Genomic DNA, 19983 nt, shown 5'->3' with positions numbered 1-19983 from the left:
ACATATTCCAAATACATTAGCAGATGCTGTTATTATTTACTCCAATATTGAAATTGAAGAATTTCAATTTGCTGATACTAATTTAAAGAGAACTTCCATGTCTCTTTACACCACTATGATACAGAGGGCCAGAGGCCACTAAAACTTTTGTATTTCACCACAGAATAAGCAAATAACAGTTTCTTACACCACTGTTTCAGTCACAATCTTTTTTCACTCTGTGTTCTCACTCTGTATAGGCCCAAAAGCCCATCCCCCCCTTGCAAATGCTTAGGTGTTGACTGCAAAACCTCAATCTCAGTTTTGTACTGGCAAGCAATAGTCAAAAAGAGCAACACTAAGATTTCCATAAAAAATCAATTATTACAGTAAATACCAAGTTTTGTGATGATCTAAACAATAACTTAAAAAAACCCCAACATTTTTATTTCAAATGTAAAAGAATGACAACATACCGTATTCTAAACCTTTCACCTTTAAGACTGCAATTTGGTCAACTGATTGGTGATCAGGTTCCATTAAATGTCAACACAGTATTACATTTAAATTACCCCACCTAGACAATTAAAGAACCCCTAATCTCAGATCAGCCACATGGCTGATATTATTAAAATGCCCAAACTAGTCTTCTACTGTGTCCCACTTGAGTGCAGCTTCTCAGCAGTTTGCCAGGAGCTGCTGTCCTTCATTGCCTGGTAAAGCCATCGGACAATGGCCTACAACACCTTTTACGATGAATTCAAGTGCTCTGAAGAAAGGGCTCACAAAAGTGTGCATTTACAGCAGTCTGCAAGTAGACAATATGCCTTCAGCTCCTTTGGTTTTAGTAATGCTCCCTTTGGAAAGTGAATCAGTCGTAGAGTGTTCCAATAAAATAGTAAGTTAAAGTCTAGACAAGGCATAAACCATTGTCTATACAGTTTGTGACAACGTCCTTGTTTTCCTTTCTTCCACACCTTTTTTCCAAAGACCATGTAGTGAAGGCAGTTTAAATTTATCCATATTCTTACTGTAAACATTAAGAAATATACCAAGGACAACCAGTAAGCCTGACCACACGTACCTAAAGGGGAGGGAGAGGATAGGAAAAGAAGTTACCATTAGCACTTTATCTGTAGCATACAAATATTTGCAGATTAAATAAAACCCCTACATTAAGGAGAGAAGAGATGAAGAAACCCCCCCTCCAAATTAGTGGGCTCTGAGATAGAATTTCCTTGAGTCTTTATTACTGCTATTCTTCTACCCTTATTTTTTCTGTCCTGGCTGGAAAGCTTATTAAGGTGCATTTATAGTTAAATAATAACTAAACAGTTGCTATTCTTTCTGATGACTAAAATAATCCTGAGGGATTTATGTATGTTTTTCCTTCCTATGGTTACGAGACTTATACTCTCTGTTACTGGTTGCAAATGTGTTATCACTCAGTGCCTTATATCCACACTTCCCAATGTAGGCACATTTTTGTTTCAGCTCTCCACTATTTTAAGCCTCAAGATTTTTAGCTGGAGTAAATTCCATTTGGGCATTTGGGTGCAAGCTTTGTTCTTAAATCTCAAATAAATGTATATATATATAGAAATAAAATGGAATATTATTTTGTTTCAAACCAGAAGCAATTAGGATCAGAATAGCAACTTAGCTGTATTTTTCAAAGTAAACTTTTCCTTGAAATTAAAAAAAGGGAATAAACCCAAGCTCAAATATCTGGAAATTTAATATATCAAGATAATAGAAGCTTGCAGTTATTTAAAAGGACTAGCTAAGAACTCAAATCTGAGCTTATAAAAGCGGGAACAATACTGTAAAGGAGAAAATCCCTTCCTTTAGCCAAATCTTTCTCCACTGAGAAAGTACCCAAACAATTTATTAAGTATCATAAGCATTAGATATTATGTAAGGTTTTTCTTTAAAAAAGATAACTGCCAACACATGGAATAGCATGTTTTCCAGACCTTTAGAAAAATGAAAACTATTTTCTCTAGCATGATTAGCATCAACAAACCAGTCAATATTTACAACAGCCTGCCAACATTTCTAGAAGATATGAAATAACAAGCATTAAAGCCTGAATATGATTAATTAGTGTTGCTACATTTCCATGATCAAGAGAACGATTTTTGATGATGCATTTTATAAAACATTTAAAACTGTAAATACTTACTGTAACGTGAATGGCTTTGCAAAGAACAAAAAAGAAAGCACAATGGTCATTGCTTTTCTTCCTGTTGTTACTGCAGAGGAAAACAAATATTTACCTCTTTAAGAATTCAGATAGAGCAAAATAACATAATATAGGCTTCAGTATTAGCAGGTAACCTCATTACAGAATTAAGTGTCTGTCTGAAACAATGATTAACCTTGGTGCAAACACAGACTGGACATGTACCAGTGCAGTGCTAAACAGCAGTAGAACCATATGCTGTTTGAAAACAAGAACACTGCATCAGTAGTATCACCTCCAGTCATACTATCTGCAGAAAAGATATATTCCAGAACAAGAACTGCTATTTAATAACTGCATGCTAACCAATTCACAGTCTCTGAAAGCAACAAACAACCCTTGCAAGTAACTGATGGTATAAACTAATCTGTTACAGCTTGGGCACATGAAATCTCTTGCCATTTTCACCTCATGTAAAATACAGTTCTGTGGTGGTTTTGGGATCTATTTAGGTGGAACAGGATTATTATCTTGTCATTCTTTTAAGTTACTAAAAATTCACCTAACAGTGCAGAGAAATACAATTTTGATTAGAAACCTAAGAGACCAAGGATGTCTGACTTCAATGGTTGCATAGGAAGCTTTCCTCAAAACCATTAAGAGATCCTCTTCTGCATGTGATATGATCTCTAGAAAGTAGTAAGAGTGGAGAACACAATCCTGTTTCCAAAATGGAAGTAAACTCCTTGGTTACTTCTAGATTAACTATAGCTCCAACAATAATTTGAACAATTTCAATGCTATCTGCTATAAACAAGAATACAGCACTGTCAGCAATTTGTGTATTGGGAAACCTATACAGTTTATCACTGAAACAAAAATCAATAAATGAGCAAAAGATATAGAAAATGTATTAGAACAAAGCAATGCAACCAGGCACACATGGGCCTGAGAAGGTCCTATATGACAGCACAGTGCTCTCACTTAAGAAAGACCCCAGTACAGGGTACAGTAGGTCTGCACCTAAAGAATATGTTTTTGATTAGCAGAAAACATTTTGCTTACCATGAAGTTCTTTTTACTACACCATACTGGAAAGTCTTACTTGTATAACTACATCCAAACTCATCTTACTGCAACATACCAGCAAAAGGAACCAATATGAATACTAATGTATTTTCACACTACTATGGACAGTAGAGCAAGTGTCATTCTTCCCAACTCCCTCCCACAAACAAATATTTACTTAAAAGCATGTTTTGTAGTGGAAGAAACAGCTTTCACCACTGCTTCATCTGCCCCAATCTCAACTTTTCAGTAATAATTTTCTTTACATTTTAAGAAATTTATGCGCATCAAATGATTTTCTATTACATGAAAAATTAAAGGACAATGAAAAAGAAAATTGAGTTTTAATTAGAAAACAGTTTACAGATGAATAATTTAAAAAATGGTTAAATTACTTCAGTTTTTCTAATTACAATTATTTCTGTTCTTTCAAATCAGTTATTAATTAAAATATTTATGTAACCATTTCCTTCTAAATTAAGTGCCTTTTCTTCTTTTTCCCAATTAAGTCTGATAATTTCTCATTCTGCTAATAGGAATACAATTTTCATTAAACTCTTTCACCCCACTCCTCCCAAGAAGGGGGAGGGTGGATGGGGGGGTGGGAGGGACAGTAATGAATGTGGTGTTCTTCCAAGGCACAATAAACATTTTCATTTTGCTACAGGCAAGACAGAAAGGGCTCAAGTGTTAGGATTGTCAAGGTCAGGCATAAGAAAATCTGGGAAAGGTTTGCTATTCCACAGCATTTTTAAACATATTTTTAGTACAGTGAGAGTTGGGTTTTTTGGGTTTTTTTTTAAGGAGCTATTTTAATACATGAGCCAACCCTCTCATCTGGGCCAATTTCCAGTCAGGAGACCTACTGAACTTTGTTAAAAACAAATGCAAAACGGGCGTGCTGCAGAGGAAACAATTAATAGGAAATCAGAGCATACAATCCTTGGGTCAGAAAGCAATGATGTGTTTTCCTCCCCACTACTGTGAATGAAGCAGAGCATCACCTGACAGAAACCAGCTTCTAGGGGTAAAGGGAAGAAAGCAAAGTAGCTACATTCCATCCTGCTACACCTTCCCCCTCCCCAGACACTTGTGACTCATGTTTGTAGTTTCATGTGCTTAGAGACAATGTCACTGCCTGCTATGCCTTTCTGGAACATCCTTACTATTCCTTCCATGTTTCAAATAGTGCATGCCTTTTCCTTACACCTTGCCATCTTGTCCTGTAGGCTAAGAGAGTTGGTGTTATTCAGCCTGGAGAAGAGCAGGCCCTGGGGAGACCATAGAGCCCCTTCCAGTAGCTAAAGGGAGCCTGCAAGAAAGTCACAATGTCACTGCCTGCTATGCCTTTCTGGAACATCCTTACTATTCCTTCCATGTTTCAAATAGTGCATGCCTTTTCCTTACACCTTGCCATCTTGTCCTGTAGGCTAAGAGAGTTGGTGTTATTCAGCCTGGAGAAGAGCAGGCCCTGGGGAGACCATAGAGCCCCTTCCAGTAGCTAAAGGGAGCCTGCAAGAAAGTCAGAGGGACTTTTTCTAAGGGCATGTAGTGACAGGTGGGAATGGCTTGGCTTCAAACTGAAAGAGAGTACGTTTATATTAGATATTAGGAAGAAATTCTTTACTGTTAGGGTAGTGAGACACAGGTTGCCCAGAGAAGCTGTGGCTGCCCCATCCCTGGAAGTGTTCAAGGCCAGGCTGGATAAGGCTTTTGGACCAAGAGGGGTTTGGACCAATAGGTTCTTTGAAGTCCCTTCCAAACCAAACCATTCAGTGATTTTTTGATTTCCATTTCAGTTCCTCCATTTAGAACAGTTAGTTGTTTCTGCACTAAACGACAGCACAGGCTATATACACGAGTTTACTTAACAGGCTCTTCAAGGTTGAAACTGCAGTACAGGGTCAGGAAGCTCTCAAACACATTCTGCTAGTGAAGAGCATGCTACAGAAATCAGTCAGCACAGACAACAGAAAGAAAGAACAATTCTCAAAAGCTCTGTCCTAAATAATAGAATAGGATTACTTTATGTTTTTGTACAAAAGCAGTAAAGATATCATTTGTTCATACCTGTTACAGCGAGAAGGGCACCAAAGATTTTAATCAAAGCTAGAACAAAGGATATGCCAAAATACCCAGTCAGGGAAAAAAGGAATGCATAACCATAAGTCTGAACTGGATGCTACAACAACAATAAAAAAGCCGGTTAGCAAAATGTAAAACAAACCCTGAGGTATTACAAAATGACATAAAACTACAGACTTTAATCAACTGCTTGAGCAATAATAAGCTGTTCAACAATGCATTCATGCAAAGATCCTTATTTAATTTTAGTTAAATAATGGAAAAATAATAATGAAATTATAAGCTCATAAGTCTGGTCCTGTGATTTTGTTGCTTTTTAAAACATTACCCTATCTTATACATCAAAGGCTGGAACAACTTGCTTTATGTATGAATTATACAAGTTAACCAGTTTACATGATGAAAAAAGAACTTTAGAGAGAGAAGTGAGATTTTCTAAACCATACACAACAATGTTTTCCAGTGAGGTTCTTCACAGAAAAAAAGGAAATCTTTACACCTACCTTTGAGCAAAATGTTACTGCAGGGCTTAATCCACTAGTGCATGTTAATCCAAATAAAATATACACAAAACCTATTGAATAGGAATACAAAACCTAGAATAGTGCAAAAAAAAATAATTACCAGGTGATACTATACAAAAGGACAAAATTAAATGCTTTCAAATGCTTGGCCCTATTAACATGCTCAACTTCTCAGAGCCGTATTTGCAGCGTTTGAAGATATTTTTACTAGGATTTCTGTAATAGTTGATGTACAGTGAAAAGTCAGTAATAAGTGTTAGACACATTCTTCCTGCCCACAACAACATAAAAAAGTTTGGAAAGCTAGTGAATTAATAATATCCTGAGGTCAATGTCAACTGTGGTAAATCCTTCAAGTTCAGGATTTCACAGCCTAAATAAAACTTCACACAACTCTGAAGTTTAATAGTTTGAATAACACGTTAAACATATTTCATTTTCCGCTACTAATCCTGCACAGTAAAGGTCTATATGACATTAAATATGCAAAGGGCAGCACAGAATCCCCAGGAACTGCCAGAAATATCATGTAAGTTTCATCTGTGTCACTTCAATTCACATACATGGCACACACACATTCTGGTTATAGGACACAAGATTTTCAAATATGACCAGCTCTGGCCTAGTGTGATACTCAGAAGAGGCTACACTCAGCAAACATGTAAGCTCCTTATGTTATCTGTACCCTTATTTAATTCATAGCTTCATAGAGCAAGCATCCACAGAAGTAGAAGCTGCAACTGCCCATCCATACATCCTCCCATGCAGGAGGCATTCAGCTGTTTGGGCAACATTTAGTGGCCTTTTGGTGTGAAAAAGGGAGACAGTGAACAACACTATTCTACACACTACTGGCTAGAACATGCTGATCTACTATGCTTTCAAAACTCAGTGTCAACTACAGGCCTACTTCTTTTAACACGGATGTCATCAACCATTTCCTCGTTACACTATCTCAATTATTTGGAAAAAATAAAATCTATTAACAATCGTTACCAATGAGACAATTGATAGATAACAGAACACTTGTCACAGCTCTACAGCGAACACATGCTCAAAGCGCAGATCTGCCTTCAAACACTTTAAAAACAATGATCTGATCATCAAAGCTCTTATTTGACACACACAGAAGTCAGTCCTTCATTTGCCTCCACATTCAGCTTTTCTCCAAAACTACTGAAAGACCTCACTCTTCATAATCAGGAATAGGAATCACATTTCTATTTCCTTGTTAGGCACCATGATATAAGTCACTTCCACAGAATGACACACAAGGCAACAATCAGGTATAATCTTCCTGAACACAGTTACTAATTCTCTTTTCATAACTGCTTAAATCCAGGGCAATTTCAGAATTTTACAATGAAACAGAGATCCTGTGGATGACAGGTTCTTTTACTAATCAATTTCACATCCCAATCACTGTCCATTAAACATGATCTCCACGTTTAATTTTACCCACAGTCTCAAGTATAGAAAATGATTTATAAAATTCTGCTTGTAATTCTGTACTGAATTCTCTGAACGAGACCCCAGAGTGTAATCTCTAGACCTCAAATACAATCTTCATATCCTTAAACATTGCATTCGAGTATACAATATGAAGGCCAACATTTGTCAGACTAATGCAGAATAAAAAGCCAAGTCCTGGAGATAACAGGAGTTTCGCAGGTAAGGCAGTTAAGTGCCAGATGACTGCTGGCAAGAAAGTTACAGATTGTACTTTGGTTTGGATTTCAGAGATGACAGCTACAGAAGGCTGCAGTGGATCAGGTAAGGTCCATGTAGCTAAAATCTCTGCCTCCAGCAGCAGTCAACAGTGGATACTAAGAAAAAGTACAAAAATAAAAATAAGAATATAATGACACATTTAGGTATATATTCTTCCACTTTCCAGAAACTTGTAGCTCAAACTTCTTGAGACATCCTAAATCCCTTTCGGCCTTACATGAAGATTCCTCCACACTAACTAACTGCTTCTCCATTTATGAAGCTATACTCATAAACTAGATTTTCCAATTAAATGTCAAATACATGCCTAATAAGGAAAATAAATTTCAGCAATCTTTTACTTGTGGCATATTCAAATCATTCCTGTTATTATAACAGATTTACTTGGTTTACTTAATTTCGGAAAAATATGCCAAATTCAAATGTAAGTTTTGTCTTAAAAGAAAAATAATCTCAGACCATACGAACAGATAATTCAATTAAGTATATAAAAATACTGAGCAAGACGTTTACAAAATTATGTATTTCACTGAATTAGGAACATAAATATTTACCCATTCTGAAAGAGTTTTACAGATTTCAAAAGATTCAAAGAAGTCTGCCTCCCAAGTGCTAGCACACTCTAGAATTTTAAGTCTAGCAAGTAATGTGTTCTATGTAACACATGCTCAACTACACCAGAACAACAGATTAAGTGCATGATCATACAGAAAACATTCCCTTGATTTCAGGTCTGCAGGCAAATGAATTGTTGCTAGAAATGAGTGTTTCTGTACTTGCAATATACATTTGAAGTTGCACACAGAAAGCAGCACCCTTGAAAGGTTAAAGGAAACAAAAAACCAGCAAAAGCCCCAAACAAACAAACAGAAAACCCCAGGAACAGTACACCAAGAGCTTTTCCTTTCATGTGCAAGAGAAAAGCATACTAAGTTTCAAGCTTTGTCATTGTAGGCCTTGTCTGTGATAGAACATGTTCTTTTAAAATTGCAAATCTGGTATTTACCATTTCTGAATTAGAACCATTGTGCAACTTCATAGCTTTTTCCTGTACATTTCCTATAACTGCATCTGCGCAGAGAGCAAGGGATATTAGGACCACACCTAATACAAGAAAACAAACAAACAAAAACCTGTTCAGAGTATTTATCAGCAGAGTAGTGGTGAAAAACACTCTGTACTTATCCTGAAAAGAAAAAAAAAGTCTCAGGAATAGAAAAATAATAATACCTCCCTGCAAAATATTCTAAATGTCAGTGAAACTATTCCATTGCATCAGGACAAAGCAGTGCCCACCTCCACTCTCTCCACCAGTTAACCCTTGAGCGCTGTGTGTCCCTAAGCTTGAAGAGAACATCTGGACATTGCTATAAAGAAAGTAGCCGTAGTTTTCATAGTAAGTAAGAGTGCTAGAATGTTAATTGCATTTATTTAGGTATTTTTAATGATGATAAATAACCAGAGAACATGTTGTCTCGAGTAATTAATCCCATATCACTTTTTTCCTGGCAAAGGCTAATAGAAATGTTGGATGTAACGGCAAAACAAATGCAGGAGGATTCACAGTGGAAATATTTCATTACTAAAATACTAATTAAAAAAACTACTGTCCAGGTACAAACCCCATGGTCTTAGCTTACCAGACACGGTCACAACAAAGTCACTACACAATCAATAACGTAATCATCTTTCCAATAACAAAAATTAATAATAACTATTTATCCGTGTCAGTCACAATTCATTTCCCAACCTTCAAACTCCCGATTCTTTCATGACTGTTGTTTTTAATGATGCCCACAGGTTGAAATACCACTTTTCCTAAGTATACAACATTACAGAAGATATTAATCATCAAAACCATGTTTACTGTCTGCTCTAGTCTTGGTCCCTTAAAAAATCATGTCAGGGAAGAATCAGGAGTGGAAGAGTAAAAACAAGCAGTGTTATATTTTCTTAATATTTATGTTCTGACAATCAGAGGTCGCAAGATAGTCATTCTGATGGACCAAATGAAGCATAAGCTCCTGACAGAGAAAATGACCAATGAAGTTTCAGGTGGCATTTCCTTGGCAAACTTCTGAATATATGGGAACTTTTAAACCAGCGTTTTTAGTTTGGGACCCATTTCATTTCCATGTCTAGACTTTCTAGGTCTCTTCATCTTTTGAAGTTATCAGGCACTGGAAAAGGTATGACTCAATGGAAAAAAACACAATAACATGAATAATATTAGTTACGCTAACGATACAGATATCTCATCGACATGGTTTCAGCTCTGGTCTGAAGATAACACCTCCAGCTCAGCAACACCCTTGCTGCAGATCACTTCTGTAAAGTGACTGAGCATATCTCCATCTGGTTCTCTATCATGTTTGATAGAGTAGCGGTTATCAATGGCCCAGGCACATCACTGAAAAAATGCATGGGATGAAAAGGTCACCTGGAATCTGAGGTACAAATGTGCATGGAGAGGAGAAATGTGGGGACAAGAGGAATGTTAATCTTACGTCCATACATAGTTTGGAGTGTCAGAATTGTTCTACTCACTGTGGTAGTGCTGCACTTGGAAGAAAGCAAAACCATGAACAAGACCAGTAACATTATATTGTATGTAAATCCTGAGTAAAAACAACTGGCAATACTGGTCCTAAATTAGTTCTGAAAGAATTTTGCATGGAAATGGTTCTACAAAAATCACTGCTGAGGAATACAATTACCCCCTGTAATTTCAGAAAGAAATTCAACTAAGTTTTTAAACCCAAGCAGGTTAAAATCTTATCTTTGCTTCCGATTTTAGACAGTAAAGAAATTTAGAATGTGGGCATGTCACCTAAAAACTAGAGCAAATCTGAGTGAGATCATCACTTAATATAAAGTAAATGGTTCTGAAATGGAAAAAGACTTAAAGGTTTAACTAGAAAAGACAGCTAATATTTTGAAGTTTTAAAGTCGTCCAACAGAATTTTATCATATTTATTTTAACATATTTACTGGGCTAGGCATTTCTTGAGAACATGGATGAGACATTGCAACCAAAAGGGTGGAATTTACAGAAATTTTAAAAAAACAAAAGCTAACACTTAAAGTAAGTCTCTTACCACTGCCACAGATACAGTTCTGCTAGTGCAAAGCTACAATTAAACTTGTATTTTCTGTATGACACCTGAAGGCATTCTACCAAGAACTCACAGAACTTCTATGGAATGCTTATTGTAGGAAAACCCAAACATTTTCTTAAACTCTAAAATATAATATATCTTTACCTGTCAAGTTGAAGTTTGGTGCAACTGTGCTGTCAGCTAAAGTAAACCATATTAATCCAAGACTCATACACAGGGCAGCAGACACATCTACAATATTGTAACGTTTTCCTACAAAAGCAAAACAAACAGCACAAATGGACTTTTAGCACTCTGAGAATTTCATGTTTATCCTGTTTAACAGACTACAGGAAAAAGGAAGAACAGTTTCAATATCATCCTTTTACTCAAGCAGAAGATTTAATGCTCTTTTCTTTCATGACTAGGTTTATTTTCTTCTACAACAGCAGTTCCTAACACGGAGGAGGATACTAACAGGTAATATCTGATTCTTGTGGTCAGTTTTGGTTTGACTCCTAACGACATAAAGCACATTCTCCCTGACAAAGCACCATCTTGGCAACTTTGGGACAGCTTAGATGTTTTCTTAACACCTTTCCCTCATGTAAGACATTTCAGCTGCCTTTACTCATCAGAAAGAAGTCAATTCCCAACACTAACAGATGACTTCAGTACTTATAAAATCCTACGCTATCATTTAGTTTGGGAGAGATAGGATTTGGAGAGAGATGGAAAAGAGAGCAAGGAAATGAACAGGCAGAATTTAGCATATCTTGTTTAAAGTAACATATTCCTTTCCCAGAAGCTGTACTTTCAATATGAACTTCCAAGAGAACTTCTTTGAACTGAATTTTGTTTTACAATAATATTATAAAAAAATAAAATCTCAACTTCTGAGAATACAATACTACTACAACACAATATAAAGTTTTACAGAGCTTTAAGGGAACACCAGTCACTCTGCATTAAAATGATACAAAATTGCTCCTAATAAAAGGTAAACAGTGTGTGCATGTGCATATGTAAAATTGTAACCTCTTCTGGAAAACTCAGCTTTCTATTGCAACCAGACCAGAATTAGCTTCAGAAACAGAAATATAGCATTCTAGATTTTGTGCTGTAATGCTTCACTGACTTTACCAACTAATGAATCTTTGCGCATTGAAGAAACAAACCTTTATAACATACTTAAGCCTCCCAAATCCAGAAATACCAAAGTATATTTATGCACGTAACTATAATCTTTACCTGTTTTTTCTCCAGATCCCTTTTTCTCTTCTTGGAATATGAACTATGACTTTAGGACTAGCCGAAGACATGCAAAAGCTGGTGTATTTCTGATCAAACATTCAACCAAAATTTAGGAATTTTTATTAGGAATTTAGAAATCAAGCTTTTCAAATAAGAGGAACAGGGGATTTCATCATGAGTCATGGCTGGATTTTTTTTCCCATTTTAAGTTTTCCATTTCAATATTGAAATAGTTTCATATAAGAAGAGATTTGGTTTACAAAACAAACTTGTATTACTTAACAATTAAGAAAGCTTGTGTAAAAATGAAGTTTCACAAGTGACCTGTAGAATGTTTTCTCCCACATTTTCTGTTCACCTAATTGTATTTGTACATTTTCTGAGAAGATGCTTCAGAAATTCTTATTTTTCCTCCTACATTAAAAATGCTACCAGTGGAATTTAACAAAGTACAAGATTCCATATATGACTGCCTTCCAAAGAAACAACAAAAAAATTCATCTACTAGCAAGACTAACACTTACCTTGTATAAAAACCCCACCTATCATAACTGGAATCAGCTTACAGCACTTGAAGATGACTTGAGTAGGGTAATTCAGATATCCCAAAGAGGTATTTGACAAACCCATAGTTCCCACTGTCAAAAATGCTATTATCATGTAGGTTTTGCCAGGAATTCTACAAAATATAAACATATGAATCTTGGTATTACAGACTTATCTAGAGGAGACTGGAAAATGTATCTAATGAAGTATGTTTGTAATACAACTTCACCATCTTTCTCACTGAACTTCAATCCACAACAGAAATTTAAAAATGCACATAAATGTCTGATTTCATCTTTCATTTCTTTCAATTACTGCTAATAAACAGCATTCAAATACAAGACAATAAAAACTTCATGGCTCATCAAGTATTCAAGCAGTAATTCCTTAATTTCCTGAGAAGGTATCTTATTTACAGAAGAATCAAGACAAAGGTTTCAGGTTCTTTGTCAAAGGAAATACAGAAGATTGGTATACCCAGATATCCTGAACCTTATTCCTGTCATGGTTACTGTGCCAATTTCTTTGGTGAAGTTTTCACATGAACCTTGACATTTACAAAGTGAAGAAAGCTGAAAAAAGTACCATTGTTTTATGAAACACAACAAAACTAAGAGCGAAGTGACTCAGATATCATGAACAGAGGGGCTCTGAGAGCGTTATCAGATGTTTTGTTCACCATTTGATAAAATTGTCACCTGACAACAATTTTTAGCAATTGCTGTGCTCACTTTGTGATTTTTTACAGTTATTGTTCTGCATATGTTCAGCTATATCTTAAGCATTCTGAGTCACATTAAGCAACACAAGGAGAAGTGTTGTTGTAACCCTGTCTTATCCATAACTCATTATGTGGTGTAGACATACCTGGGGCATGCAAGAAAAATTTAAAAATCAGAGATTTCTGCATGTCTACACGAAAATCTTAGGTTATAGAAAATAAGATGTAAAATATATTTAAGACCTACATTTCCAACACATCTTACTTAAAGGATCATGCTCCATAAGCATTATCAACTACTTGGTAATAAAACCCCTAAATATATAAGCTGTCAGTGCTTAAAGTAAAAATAATGATTTATCAAAGTTACTCCTATAAAAGGATTATATAAAAGGCTATAAAAGGATTCTATAATCTAAAATCTGTATACACAAAATCATCCAAGGTTGACTACAGGTAAGGAAATTATTTATGCTCAACTAGGATATAATGCTTTAAAGCAATCTTAAAACTCATGTATACCATGACAGCCTCTACTCAAGCTTCCAGAGGGCCTCAATATACAGTTTGCAGAGGCTGTAATTGGGTAGGAAGCCACAGAATGGCCACACTGAGTCAGACCAAACTATCCAATACCCATAGGATTCATGACAACAAAAATCTCTTTGATCAACTGCAGTGAACACAGAATAGTTTTGTGTCAGGGTGTTCTGAGTGCTATCTGAAAACATATTCAGTGACAGAGGGCATCAAGTGCTGTGAAGTGCATTGGCTCTATTATAGATCTGATAGTCCCAAGCAACACATACATGAGTCAGCTGCTATCATCTATGGATACAATACATTATCTAAGTAGGACAAAGTGACAGTAGAGTCACTAAAACTACTTACAGGTCTGAAATCTAAGTGGGTGCTTATAGAACATTTTCTAACACAGTGCATTTACTGAACATTCTTTTAACTACAAAACTGCTACCAATGTCTCACAGTACTCGCATTCGAACAAGAGAAGTTAAATTTACCACAAATATCAAATGCTTCTAATTTGATGGACAGTGGGTAAAATGCTTGGAAAAACACATACCTTCTCCTTTTGTCCTGAATCAACTGCAATTCTATTAGTCCAAAAATGGAATAAAATCCAAATTGCACTAAAGTGAGGTACCAACCAAAAGGTTTAAAACCTTCCACTGAAAATATCAATTCCTATAAAAACAAAAACCCACCAAGGTCATGTACATACACCAAAATATTAAATCCACAAAAAAAAAACCCAACAACAACAAAAAAATATAAAAATCAACAGATCTTTTTCCTTCATGTACATGTGAATCTAGCCTTTGCAGCTGCTGGTTATTAACTAGAATTTACCTGCCATATGTAACTTGCAAAGTATTGAAGAGCCAATTTAGGTACTCATAAATTTACTGCTGATAGAAATCTACTGAAATTTAAATTGCAGAATACATTTGAACCATTCATATTTATCTCAAATTATAGATGGTTTCCTGTCTGCTTTGCTGTTGGTTTTCAGTTCATTTAGCTCAGCAGACTGTTTTTATCCAGAATTTATAAATATCTCACAATAAGGTACATACAAACTTTCTCTAACAAACAAACTTACTGATAGTTTGCAGCTCCCAGGAATGCACACCTACTATTTTGAACACCCACATTAAATAGCACTTGTGAATTTATAAATTTGCAGGCTGTAGGAACATTTATCACCAGAGAAATTTGTCCCAGGCAAACACATGCATTGTAAGAAGAATTATGCAGATGTGTCAGCTATAGAAACAAAGGCTACCTAATATTTTCCTTTCTGAGATTCTGCTTTCAATTACTGATAACTTTGCCTAACTCTTTCTAAATAACTTTAACAAACTTCTCAGCTGCTTTTGAAAACTGCATTGGAAACATGGTGATCTTTAATTATCAACTTTTTAAATCACTGCTTAATTGAGACTGTTCAATGAACTTGAAAATAACTAAAAAAAGGGAACTGAAATGTAGCTACTCAAGATAAAAGAGGAGAGGTTAGCAGAAAGATAAATATTTAACTAACACAGCACAAACATTATGCTTCTTCTTAACAACCAATCACAGTACATTTCAGTTCTGTGTTGAGAGCAGAGAGAAAAATAGATGGCTATGAATTGTACAGCACTCATGTAATTTAGGGAGACCTAAAGGTTTCCATATCTGATGAAGACTTAGGTGTATCTTGCACACAGAAGTAAAAGATCAATTTATTAAACTCCAAGTGATCTAAACCTTATAGGCATATGAACTATAATGGAAACTTACATTATACAATTACTTGTTGCTCTTGAATACTGAAAGCTTGACTTTGCAATAAATACCTAGTTGCACATCTTCTATTACTATGCTATTGAAAAAGAAAAGGGGTAGGAAGAATTGGCCCAAGGCATAAGTTAACAGCATTTACCTGTAAATATCCATAGATTAGGTAAAACATAAAAACTCCAGAAACACAGATGAAAAATTGAGTAGGCTTGCTAAATTTGCTGAGATTCATGCCAAGAACTACAACATCATCTACTGATTTGATATGAGGAGACATAGTTTGAGATTTGGAAGGTACACTGATGGAAATGTATTTTCTGGATGAAGTGAATTTCAGGTCCATGGCTCCTGGTTCACTGCATAAGGTGCTATTGTTATCTTCTTTCTGCTTTTCTCTATCTATGTGTCTTCTATCTGAAAGCTGAAAGAAATGCTAAAGTCAGAGAAGACATAACATGCCGCCTTCAAACAACAACAGTAAAAAAATGGGACATTTATAGGGAAAATATAAATGTTTAAGAGTTTTGCTGGATTGTTTCTATTCACAAATTTACTCTTCTGTTTCTGATGTCCAAAGTTAACATCAGTTAACTTTGTTAACACCAAAGTTAACACCAGAGGCCAACAACACTTTATGGTAGCACTTTTGCTTCATGCGAGAAGTATTATTCCTGCACTCTACAAAACAAGTCAACAAACCAACTCCAGAACTTCAACAACAGAAAACCAGTTTCAGTTTCACAATAATTCTAACCAGTCCTTTCACGCCAGTACTCACAGGGGTGACTTCTTGGGGAAGAAGTGATCCCCATAGTGACCAACTGACAAAGAACCAGTATCGAACCACTGTGATTCTATTTTATTTCATTTTCACAGCGAAACATACCAGACTAGTATATTACACAGGAAGCCTTGCTAAAAACTGCAGATTTTGTTGAACTGGAAGAGGTTATCCCCTCACTCTCACATTAATTCACTATTTCTCACACACTTCTGCAGAAAAGAACATGGAGATGGAAAGAAGAAGATTAAGAAGCCAGCCTCAGAAATGAGTCTGGTTATCTGATAAGGTCTATGGGATCCCTTTAATATTTATCACATGCAGCCATTTCCACATGTAATAGAAAACAAAACTGGATGACTGAAGCCTGGAGAAGGAATTCAGTAGCTTAGAATACAGAGAAGCAAATAATTATTCAGCTCAGCGGGCAGTATGAGGTTTGAGGTTTTTCTTTTCTTTTGTGCCTCAAGATAAACACACTGGTCAGTCAACTGTCCAAGACTTTTTAAGCGTAGGTCAACATCTAGTTCAGTAAGCAGCTGGTAATAAAATTCCTTTTGTTTCAGCTATTTAGGGTTTTTTTTTCCCAGCTTGTCACACAAGCATAAAAAATGCTTTTCCCATTGTTCTTCAATAGAACATGCGCTAATGTATTAAAGCTAGACTGTGCAATAGATGTAGTCTGCAAGAATGTTGACAATTTATTACAGAACATATTATACAATAAAAAAATTACAAGCTGAGCTGAAAAATGAAGGATTAGTATAAAGTTTGCAATGCGCTTATGCTTCTATTTTTCATGCAACCTACAATTAGATTGGAACAAGACTCTTACTAGAGTTCTGAAACAATAGCTTGGGGAGTATGACGGGAGTTTAGGGATCATAACTATCTGTACTTAAATTCAGAGCTCATCAGTTGAAGATCAAAAACGAGAAAGTTTATCCTTGTGGATTGTTGCCAATCCCAAAATGAGATGACCATAAATTAAAAAAACAAAATCAAAGTGGAGTAAGTGTTAAGTAAACTGTTTTCAGTAGAAACAGAAAAGTAACAGTGTCAGGCAAAGAGGCATGAGTGAGCCTTCGCATACAATGTTGTAGAGTTTTGATCAATCTCAAAGACAGATTGAAAGAACAACTGCAGAAAAAGTTCATCAGGACAGAGGAACAGATTGCCCATCTCAGGAACTGAAATAAGATGAAAGTGTAACTTGTCTAGCCTAGCAAAATCCTGATGATAATAAAAAAAGAAAATTTTTAAAATTAAAAAGTATCACAGGGATTACCACTAAAGAGAAAAAACAGTTCTAGCTTTAAGGACAGAAGAATGAGAGCAAATGGGCATGAATCAATCATGAACAAACTTACCTAAAACTACCTTTCCATCTCTATACTATCTGTATTCTAGAGCAACCTAACTGGTTTTTAAGGTGCTGCTCATGAAAGCAATTATGTACAGCTGTTGAGATTGGATTGAGCAATCCTCTTTAATCCCACATTTGTAACTTCCCACTACTATAGAAACTAAAGATGCCTGTAGAAGATGCTCAGTGATCCTACTTGACCACTAACTACAGGATATGGATTACTACTGTACTCAGAAGAATTGCATGCAAAGTTAGGACTACCAAATTCAAGCCCAAAGAGCAAATCACCATGAAGGAAAGGCAATGAAACCTAGACAATTATAAACTAATCCAGTGGTGGCATCTTAGTTGAATTTATAGTTTCATTAATGTGTGCTCAGACTTCCTGTCCAGTACACAGTTCCTCTTGACAGGCACACAGCACTTGTTAATGCCACACTTTCTCAGCAGAAACAAGAGCTGCAGAACTAATCCAAGCCTCACTTCTCACCTAAATTGAAACACAAGAGTACGACACATGCTTACTAGAAGACAGAGCCACGTACTGTCATGGGCGTTCCATGAGTACAAAAACTGAGTAAATTGTATAATAGATACTTTTATACCTACATTTTCCACTCTGGCTACTAATTTAGATACTATTTACGTTACCTGTGTTAGGATCAGAAGCAGAAACAGAGGGAAGAAGCAATAATACAAGTGTATATATATATCATGACTGGCTGAGATGAAGTCAATTTTCTTCATAGCAGATCTGTGACCAAAACAGTGCTGATAACACACTAATGTTTCAGCTACTGCAGAGCAGAACATGCACAGCATCAAGACCTTCTCTCTTTCTCTCTGCTCACCTCCACAGTGAACTGCCTGTGGTGTGTGCAAGAGGGTGAGGGGGGGCACAATCAGATAGATGCCCTGAACTAACCTGAGATATTCCATGCTACAAAACGTCATGCCTGGCAATAATAAGGGAGAGGAGGGGATTCAGAGAAGTTATGCAATTTTTTCTCAGGAACTGGCAGGGCACTGACCTACCTGTGGGAGGAGTGATTGGCTTTCCATCACTTCTTTTGTTTTATGTCTTTTTCCACTTTTCCTCCAGTTCTTAAATATTTTTATCTCAATCTGCAAGTTATTTTTTTTTTACTCTTTGTTTCCTCTTCCCCCACCTCTCTGAGGGTAGCAGGGAAAGTGAGCAAGTGGCTGTGTAGTGCTTAGCTGATCTACTGGCATTAACCCATGAAACTGACATGATCTTTTCAACTATTTATATTAAAAAATATTTCCTCAGAAACACTGTCAGATTTCACAACCTGCCCATTTAATTTCTTGGAGATAGTACTGAGTCTATCATTAAAGTGGCAAGAAACACTGATGGCTCTAGTCATGCCCAAGGCCATTCATAAAATGATGATACATGGTAACTGTTTTTTTCTACAACAATGCTGAAGAGAAGTTCTCTATAATGTGCAAGAAACATTATGTAACAGCTGAAGAAACTGTAAATGTATGTATCCATTTGCCATACTCTCCACGGAGTAATTTAATTACATATAGTGACAGAACTCTTCTGAAGTTCACTGTACTTCTCAGACTGTTATTTTTCCAACTATGAAATATGTTACTCATCCTCCTCTCACCAAAATCCCTCAAGCAACTGATTTGTCTTTTGAACAAACATGCAGCAAAAATTTGTTTTGTGAAGAGTCCAGTGGCTCAAGAGCTGTCCAGATGTGTGCAAAATACCATATTCCCTTTTTCCCCCTTCCTGTGTGTAAAAATGCAAGCAACACTTCCTTTTGATCAAAGACTTTCTGCTTCTTCCCCTTTAAAAAAAGTCCCAGGCAGAGCAGTATTTTAACATAGCACACAAACCAGTGATTATTACGAAGAAGGAACAAATGAACAACTGACTAGAAGAGCAAAATTTCTTTGGCCTCTAAAATGTTCACGACTTGCACCAAGCATGGAAAAAACATTATGGAGGCGCTTAGGCCTTGGGTGGCCAAGGTTTTTTTAACCTCGAAGAACATCCATTGAAAACATAATTTTGGCAGAAACTAGCACCTTAGTCTGCTCAGAAAAACTGCTCGCCTGAGCTGCACAAGCTCCACGTGGCCACGGACTATTTCCTCTGGAACCAATTGCTGGCAGGGACAGCAGCTGGCACCGTAACAAGGATGCTCCGGGTAACTGGGATGCAAACATCCACCTGTAGGAAACCTGAGCAGATACTCTGCTCCACGGTACCTAGCTCGTGCTCCGGAGGCAAAAGAGGGAAGAGGGACAAGGTCCATCAGGATCCCTGACGCTTCCTGCCTGCTCACTCGGCAGT

The 19983-nt window shown here is 36.3% G+C and overlaps 1 protein-coding gene across 1 annotated transcript; it reads right to left on the bottom strand.

Annotated features, from left to right (window-relative positions):
• Window positions 1-405: 405 nt before the first annotated feature.
• SLC35B3 (solute carrier family 35 (adenosine 3'-phospho 5'-phosphosulfate transporter), member B3) lies at window positions 406-15916 on the bottom strand. Its single transcript, XM_009084239.1, has 9 exons — window positions 15641-15916; window positions 14276-14397; window positions 12449-12603; window positions 10836-10943; window positions 8579-8676; window positions 5821-5913; window positions 5303-5414; window positions 2165-2234; window positions 406-1063 (listed from the first exon to the last, which is right to left on the bottom strand). The coding sequence occupies exons 1-9, from the start codon at window positions 15839-15841 to the stop codon at window positions 913-915; spliced, it is 1110 nt and encodes a 369-aa protein (XP_009082487.1). The 5' UTR covers window positions 15842-15916; the 3' UTR covers window positions 406-912.
• Between the last annotated feature and the right edge of the window lie 4067 nt (window positions 15917-19983).

This window comes from Acanthisitta chloris, unplaced genomic scaffold (genome assembly GCF_000695815.1).
Source record: "Acanthisitta chloris isolate BGI_N310 unplaced genomic scaffold, ASM69581v1 scaffold571, whole genome shotgun sequence".
Lineage (NCBI taxonomy): Eukaryota > Metazoa > Chordata > Aves > Passeriformes > Acanthisittidae > Acanthisitta > Acanthisitta chloris.
Note: the sequence above shows the minus strand (reverse complement) of the source record. Positions and strands in the feature narration are given on the sequence as shown.

Bases quoted from the DNA above. Each gene is read 5' to 3' on its own strand.
- SLC35B3 (XM_009084239.1), bottom strand. From the start codon at position 15,841: ATGGACCTGAAATTCACTTCATCCAGAAAATACATTTCCATCAGTGTA. The intron at 8,677-10,835 runs GTAAAGATATAT...TTCTTGTATTAG, and splicing joins ACCAAACTTCAACTTGACAG to GTGTGGTCCTAATATCCCTT. The intron at 2,235-5,302 runs GTATGAACAAAT...TTTCCTCTGCAG, and splicing joins TGCCCTTCTCGCTGTAACAG to TAACAACAGGAAGAAAAGCA.